Here is an 8,818-nt window from a genome sequence, read left to right as displayed (position 1 = left end):
CCACCATTTGTCCCAGCGTTCTAGCCATCCATTGTTTTTTTTTTTTTAATTCTTTTCTTAATAATTAATTTTAGTTTAAAGAACTCTATTATACTTTACCTTCTTTCTATCTTTCCTTCCTTCCTTCCCTTTTTGAGACAACGAATCGTCCCAAATTGAGGAGGTGGACTTGGAGAGCAAGTTTTATGATTTTTTCCACTTTACCTCTTTTTGTGAGGGTATATGTGTATGCTTCTATGTAAGATTTTGTCTCTATAACTTTGCTTCCACCATTTGTCCTAAGGTTCTATCCTTCCCTTTTTTTTTTTCCTCTAAATAATTATTTTTTTAATTCAATAACTTTATTATACTTTATTTTATTTTACTGTATCTTCTTTCTTTCTGTATTTTTTCCTTCCTTCCCTCATTCCTTCCTTCCTTCCCTCCTCCCTCCCTCCCTCCTTTCTTTCCTTCTTGCCTTCTTCCTTTCTTTACTTCTTTCTTTTTTTCTTCCTTCCCTCCTTCCTTCCTTCCCTCCTTTCTTTCTTTCTTTCTTTCTTTCATCGTCCCAAATTGAGGAGGTGGACTTGGAGAGCAAGTTTTATGATTTTTTCCACTTTACCTCTTTTTGTGAGGGTATATGTGTATGCTTCTATGTAAGATTTTGTCTCTATAACTTTGCTTCCACCATTTGTCCTAAGGTTCTATCCTTCCCTTTTTTTTTTCCTCTAAATAATTATTTTTTTAATTCAATAACTTTATTATACTTTATTTTATTTTACTGTATCTTCTTTCTTTCTGTATTTTTTCCTTCCTTCCCTCATTCCTTCCTTCCTTCCCTCCTCCCTCCCTCCCTCCTTTCTTTCCTTCTTGCCTTCTTCCTTTCTTTTCTTCTTTCTTTCTTTCTTCCTTCCCTCCTTCCTTCCTTCCCTCCTCTCTTTCTTTCTTTCTTTCTTTCTTTCCTATTTCCTCCTACTTATACTAATTCTCTCTACTTTCTCTCCCTTTTATTCTGAGCCGAGTGGATGAAAGGCTCTTGCTGCTCCAGCCAGGAGTCAGGACTCTGCCTCTGAGGTGGGAGAGCCAACTTCAGAACACTCGTCAAGAAGAGACCTCCCAGCCCCACATAATATCAAACGGCGAAAATCTCCCAGAGATCTCCATCTCAACACCAGCACCCAGCTTCGCTCAACGACCAGCAAGCTACAGTGCTGGACAACCTATGCCAACCATATAGCAAAACAGGAACACAACCCCACCCACTAGCAGAGAGGCTGCCTAAAATCATAATAAGTCCACAGACACCCCAAAACACACCACCAGACGTGGACCTGCCCACTAGAGAGACAAGATCTAGCCTCATACACCACAACACAGCCACTAGTCCCCTCCACCAGGAAGCCTACACAACGCACTGAACCAACCTTAGCCACTGGAGACAGACATCAAAAACAACGGGAGCTACGAACTTGCAGCCTGCAAAAAGGTGAACCCAATCACAGTAAGATAAGCAAAATGAGAAGACAGAAAAACACACAGCAGATGAAGGAGCAGGATAAAAACCCACCAGACCTAACAAATGAAGAGGAAATAGGCAGTCTACCTGAAAAAGAGTTCAGAATAATGATAGTAAAGATGATCCAAAATCTTGGAAATAGAATGGACAAAATGCAAGAAGCAGTTAACAAGGACCTAGAAGAAATAAAGATGAAACAGACAATGATGAACAACACAATAAATGAAATGAAAAATACTCTAGATGGGATCAATAGCAGAATAAATGAGGCAGAAGAACGGATAAGTGACCTGGAAGATAAAATAGTGGAAATAACTACTGCAGAGCAGAATAAAGAAAAAAGAATGAAAAGAACTGAGGACAGTCTCAGAGACCTCTGGGACAACATTAAACGCACCAACATTCGAATTATAGGGGTTCCAGAAGAAGAAGAGAAAAAGAAAGGGACTGAGAAAATATTTGAAGAGATTATAGTTGAAAACTTCCCTAATATGGGAAAGGAAATCGTTAATCAAGTCCAGGAAGCACAGAGAGTCCCATACAGGATAAATTCAAGGAGAAATACGCCAAGACACATATTAATCAAACTGTCAAAAACTAAATACAAAGAAAGCATATTAAAAGCAGCAAGGGAAAAACAACAAATAACACACAAGGGAATCCCCATAAGGTTAACAGCTGATCTCTCAGCAGAAACTCTACAAGCCAGAAGGGAGTGGCAGGACATACTGAAAGTGATGAAGGAGAAAAACCTGCAACCAAGATTACTCTACCCAGCAAGGATCTCATTCAGATTTGATGGAGAAATTAAAACCTTTACAGACAAGCAAAAGCTGAGAGAGTTCAGCACCACCAAACCAGCTTTACAACAAATGCTAAAGGAACTTCTCTAGACAAAAACACAAGAGAAGGAAAAGTCCTATAATAACGAACCCAAAACAATTTAGAAAATGGGAATAGGAACATACATATCGATAATTACCTTAAATGTAAATGGACTAAATGCTCCCACCAAAAGACACAGATTGGCTGAATGGATACAAAAACAAGACCCATATATATGCTGTCTACAAGAGACCCACTTCAGACCTAGAGACACATACAGACTGAAAGTAAGGGGATGGAAAAAGATATTCCATGCAAATGGAAACCAAAAGAAAGCTGGAGTAGCAATTCTCATATCAGACAAAATAGACTTTAAAATAAGGACTATCAGAAGAGACAAAGAAGGACACTACATAATGATTAAGGGATCGATCCAAGAAGAAGATATAACAATTGTAAATATTTATGCACCCAACATAGGAGCACCTCAATACATAAGGCAAAAACTAGCAGCCATAAAAGGGGAAATCGACAGTAACACATTCATAGTAGGGGACTTCAACACCCCACTTTCACCAATGGACAGATCATCCAAAATGAAAATAAATAAGGAAACACAAGCTTTAAATGATACATTAAACAGGATGGACTTAATTGATATTTATAGGACACTCCATCCAAAAACAACAGAATACACATTTTTCTCAAGTGCTCATGGAACATTCTCCAGGATAGATCATATCTTGGGTCACAAATCAAGCCTTGGTAAATTTAAGAAAATTGAAATTATATCAAGTATCTTTTCCGACCACAACGCCATGAGATTAGATATCAATTATAGGAAAAGAGCAGTAAAAAATACAAACACATGGAGGCTAAACAATACACTACTTAGTAACGAAGTGATCACTGAAGAAATCAAAGAGGAAATTAAAAAATACCTAGAAACAAATGACAATGGAGATACAACGACCCAAAACCTATGGGATGCAGCAAAAGCAGTTCTAAGAGGGAAGTTTATAGCAATACAAGCCCACCTTAAGAAGCAGGAAACATCTCGAATAAACAACCTAACCTTGCACCTCAAGCAATTAGAGAAAGAAGAACAAAAAAACCCCAGAGTTAGCAGAAGGAAAGAAATCATAAAAATCAGATCAGAAATAAATGAAAAAGAAATGAAGGAAACAATAGCAAAGATCAATAAAACTAAAAGCTGGTTCTTTGAGAAGATTAACAAAATTGATAAACCATTAGCCAGACTCATCAAGAAAATAAGGGAGAAGACTCAAATCAATAGAATCAGAAATGAAAAAGGAGAAGTAACAACTGACACTGCAGAAATACAAAAAATCATGAGGGATTACTACAAGCAACTCTATGCCAATAAAATGGACAATCTGGAAGAAATGGACAAATTCTTAGAAATGCACAAACTGCCAAGACTGAATCAGGAAGAAATAGAAAATATGAACAGACCAATCACAAACACTGAAATTGAAACTGTGATTAAAAATCTTCCAACAAACAAAAGCCCAGGACCAGATGGCTTCACAGGCGAATTCTATCAAACATTTAGAGAAGAGCTAACACCTATTCTTCTCAAACTCTTCCAAAATATAGCAGAGGGAGGAACACTCCCAAACTCATTCTACGAGGCCACCATCACCTTGATACCAAAACCAGACAAGGATGTCACAAAGAAAGAAAACTACAGGCCAATATCACTGATGAACATAGATGCAAAAATCCTCAACAAAATACTAGCAAACAGAATCCAACAGCACATTAAAAGGATCATACACCATGATCAAGTGGGGTTTATTCCAGGAATGCAAGGATTCTTCAATATACGCAAATCTATCAATGTGATTAACCATATTAACAAATTGAAGGAGAAAAACCATATGATCATCTCAATAGATGCAGAGAAAGCTTTTGACAAAATTCAACACCCATTTATGATAAAAACCCTGCAGAAAGTAGGTGTAGAGGGAACTTTCCTCAATATAATAAAGGCCGTATATGACAAGCCCACAGCCAACATCATCCTCAATGGCGAAAAACTGAAAGCATTTCCACTAAGGTCAGGAACAAGACAAGGTTGCCCACTCTCACCACTCTTATTCAACATAGTTTTGGAAGTTTTAGCCACAGCAATCAGAGAAGAAAAGGAAATAAAAGGAATCCAAATCGGAAAAGAAGAAGTAAAGCTGTCACTGTTTGCAGATGACATGATACTCTACATAGAGAATCCTAAAGATGCTACCAGAAAACTACTAGAGCTAATCAATGAATTTGGTAAAGTAGCAGGATACAAAATTAATGCACAGAAATCTCTGGCATTCCTATATACTAATGATGAAAAATCTGAAAGTGAAATCAAGAAAACACTCCCATTTACCATTGCAACAAAAAGAATAAAATATCTAGGAATAAACCTACCTAAGGAGACAAAAGACCTGTATGCAGAAAATTATAAGACACTGATGAAAGAAATTAAAGATGATACAAACAGATGGAGAGATATACCATGTTCTTGGATTGGAAGAATCAACATTGTGAAAATGACTCTACTTCCCAAAGCAATCTATAGATTCAATGCAATCCCTATCAAACTACCACTGGCATTTTTCACAGAACTAGAACAAAAAATTTCACAATTTGTATGGAAACACAAAAGACCCCGAATAGCCAAAGCAATCTTGAGAACAAAAAATGGAGCTGGAGGAATCAGGCTGCCTGACTTCAGACTATACTACAAAGCTACAGTAATCAAGACAGTATGGTACTGGCACAAAAACAGAAAGATAGATCAATGGAATAGGATAGAAAGCCCAGAGATAAACCCATGCACATATGGTCACCTTATCTTTGATAAAGGTGGCAGGAATATACAGTGGAGAAAGGACAGCCTCTTCAATAAGTGGTGCTGGGAAAATTGGATAGGTACATGTAAAAGTATGAGATTAGATCACTCCCTAACACCATACACAAAAATAAGCTCAAAATGGATTAAAGACCTAAATGTAAGGCCAGAAACTATCAAACTCTTAGAGGAAAACATAGGCAGAACACTCTATGACATAAATCACAGCAAGATCCTTCTTGACCCATCTCCTAGAGTAATGGAGATAAAAACAAAAATAAACAAATGGGACCTAATGAAACTTCAAAGCTTTTGCACAGCAAAGGAAACCATAAACAAGACCAAAAGACAGCCCTCAGAATGGGAGAAAATATTTGCAAATGAATCAACTGACAAAGGATTAATCTCTAAAATTTACAGGCAGCTCATGCAGCTCAATAACAAAAAAATAAACAACCCAATCCAAAAATGGGCAGAAGACCTAAATAGACATTTCTCCAAAGAAGATATACAGACTGCCAACAAACACATGAAAGAATGCTCAACATCATTAATCATTAGAGAAATGCAAATCAAAACTACAATGAGATATCATCTCACACCAGTCAGAATGGCCATCATCAAAAAATCTAGAAACAATAAATGCTGGAGAGGGTGTGGAGAAAAGGGAACACTCTTGCACTGCTGGTGGGAATGTGAATTGGTTCAGCCACTATGGAGAACAGTATGGAGGTTCCTTAAAAAACTACAAATAGAACTACCATATGACCCAGCAATCCCACTACTAGGTATATACCCTGAGGAAACCAGAATTCAGAAAGAGTCATGTACCAAAATGTTCATTGCAGCTCTATTTACAATAGCCCGGAGATGGAAACAACCTAAGTGCCCGTCGTCGGATGAATGGATAAAGAAGATGTGGCACATATATACAATGGAATATTACTCAGCCATAAAAAGAAACGAAATTGAGCTATTTGTAATGAGGTGGATAGATCTAGAGTCTGTCATACAGAGTGAAGTAAGTCAGAAAGAGAAGGACAAATACCGTATGCTAACACATATATATGGAATTAAGGAAAAAAAAATGTTATGAAGAACCTAGGGGTAAAACAGGAATAAAGACAGAGACCTACTGGAGAACAGACTTGAGGATATGGGGAGGGGGAAGGGTGAGGTGTGTTAGGGCGAGAGAGAGACATGGACATATATATACTAACAAACGTAAGGTAGACAGCCAGTGGGAAGCAGCCGCATGGCACAGGGAAACCGGCTCAGTTCTTTGTGGCTGTCTGGTGGGGTGGGATAGGGAGGGTGGGAGGGAGGGAGACAAAGAGGGAAGAGATATGGGAACATTATGTTATGTATAACTGACTCACTCTGTTATAAAGCAGAAACTAACACACCATTGTAAAGCAATTATACCCCAATAAAGATGTTAAAAAAAAAAAAAAAAAGATAACTGGTAGGGCCATAGAAATGTCCTGATGCATGGATTTTCTCCTTGGCCTTCGCATAGAACACCTCGAACACTTTCCTAAATTTATTTTGTCTGCTCTCCATTTAGTAGCCTTCTATCAATATTTTATACTGTATCTTATACAAAATACAAGTATAACTTCCATTTAATTAAGTGTCCTTCCCAAAGTATCTTTTAAGATACTGTCTAAACCTCTCCCTCCACCTCACCTCAGATCACTCTACCAGCTCTCATATTCACTCTGTTTTCTCCTTATTCCATTCCTGAGCTCTTGTTTAACTGGAAAGCAGTGATCATGTTTCATGTAGTGGAATAATATACAGATTCACTCACTCTGTAGAGTTTCCACGGTGGGTGCCACTGAGGTTTCGGCATTGTAGGGGCTTTTTTAGCCATCAGTGCGGAGTTCTTGGCATTGCCACTGTCCATAACAACCTAGATATGGAATAGATTAATTATTAAAGATATCTTACCTAAGGTTTCATGTTATCAATTCAAAAATGGAAAGTCAAAGGGATTTATGAAAGTATTTTTCCTTAAGTAAAGAAAAAAAGATATCTGAAAAATATCTGCATACCGAGAAAATGAGTCTAAGACTTCCGATCAGAACTATATTTTCTGTATGTTAATTTTAACTTTAAAAGAAAATTAAAAAATCTCAGAGAGGCAGAACCTTAACATTGAGAGCACATCACTGTGCACGGGTTCAAAACCCAACTCTGTCCATTACTAGCTAATGACCTTGGGTATAAATTATGTAACCTCTGTGCCTCATTAGTAAAATGGAAATAACAGCAACTACCTCATACAGTTATTATGAAGACTAACAGAGTAGTAAATGCTAAATGTAAGCTCCCATTATTATTTAAGTAAATATATGTGGATTAATGCCATTGCTTTTGTCATATTTTAACATTATTGATTTCATACTACAAAGGAGAGACTGAAAGTTCCTTCTATTTATCTCCCACAAAAGTATTTCAATACTATCTTAAAGGGTATACTAGCTGATATAACCATATACTGATAGCATCCACACATCCAAAAAACACTGAAGCCTGTAAAGTTACTGCCCTCAAGAAGTTTATGTTATATCCTAAGGAGGCAGAAAGCCTGGGCAGATGCTGTGAATGGAGGCTAAAGACCCTGGTAGGAGGACTACAAACTCATTCACTTCACAAAGCAACTGCATAATAAACTGAGGAAGTAAAGACTGCACTCACTTCAAGTAACAGCATAATAAAGCAAACTGCATATTTTCAGTTATTCTTTCTATAACTACTTTCACCAATAACAACAGTAGCTGCCATTTACTTACAAACAAATAACATATTTCTAAATGCTCAGTTGTAAGATATTAGTTGTATAGCCTGTGAATATTACGATAATAATAGCACTCACCTCTAACCATACAAACCAACTGAGAGTTTAATAAAAAAACACTTTCGTATCTAACACGTACTAATAGAAGCTTCAGAATAACCGTGCTTGCATTTTTAATAGTGGGTAATAAAGAGCATCATCACATTATCTTCATCAAAATAAATGTTATGTCCAACGTGCAAGTAGACATAGAATTAACAGAACTTTAAATTATTCTGTCAATCCACTAGCAACTTAAATTTTAGGGCTATGAAATATTAGCAACTAGCTCAGGCTGCTATTTACTTGAACAAGTCCAAGGAAAATGTTCATTTATTAGTATTTAAGTTAAGAATCTTGGAATAAAGGGAAATAGGCAACATGTTAAAGTTAGAAACCCACAGCGTGATGTGATTTCACACAGACAACTTACCGCCCCTGCAGGCTGTGACCGGTCAGAAGCCCCAGGGTGTCGGTATTCACCTCCAGCAGGTGCACTACGGTTTGCTTCAACCCTGAGGCAAAAGAAACACCATATTCTAAGTAATTAATGTCTCCAGTCAGGTATTCTGCAGGACTAACTCTATATTTTAAGTTTTTGTAAGCACTGGTAAAGGAAAATGTCATACAACACGTAACTACAAAGTAACAAATTTAAAAATGAGAAAAAATGTGAACAGTAAACTATGCTTTCAAAATCTTTGTTATTTAGAAGCATAGTATCTCCTACCTGGCTTGAGAAGTAGGTAATGCCACAGCTAAGGACTGTGCAGCTGATTCACTCGGCATT

At 37.1% G+C, this 8,818-nt stretch overlaps 1 protein-coding gene across 1 annotated transcript in view; it reads right to left on the bottom strand.

The window, feature by feature from the left end:
* Nucleotides 1–8,818, bottom strand: part of PLRG1 (pleiotropic regulator 1) — a 21,068-nt gene that overhangs the window by 7,880 nt on the left and 4,370 nt on the right. The window contains exons 6-8 of the mRNA XM_007450283.1: nt 8,759–8,818; nt 8,462–8,543; nt 7,000–7,101 (exon numbers count right to left, since the gene is read on the bottom strand). Of these exons, the coding sequence (XP_007450345.1) occupies nt 7,000–7,101; nt 8,462–8,543; nt 8,759–8,818 (244 nt within the window). The remainder of the gene's footprint in view (nt 1–6,999; nt 7,102–8,461; nt 8,544–8,758) is intronic.

This window comes from Lipotes vexillifer, unplaced genomic scaffold, assembly GCF_000442215.2.
Source record: "Lipotes vexillifer unplaced genomic scaffold, Lipotes_vexillifer_v1.1 scaffold266, whole genome shotgun sequence".
Taxonomy (NCBI): domain Eukaryota; kingdom Metazoa; phylum Chordata; class Mammalia; order Artiodactyla; family Lipotidae; genus Lipotes; species Lipotes vexillifer.
Note: the sequence above shows the minus strand (reverse complement) of the source record. Positions and strands in the feature narration are given on the sequence as shown.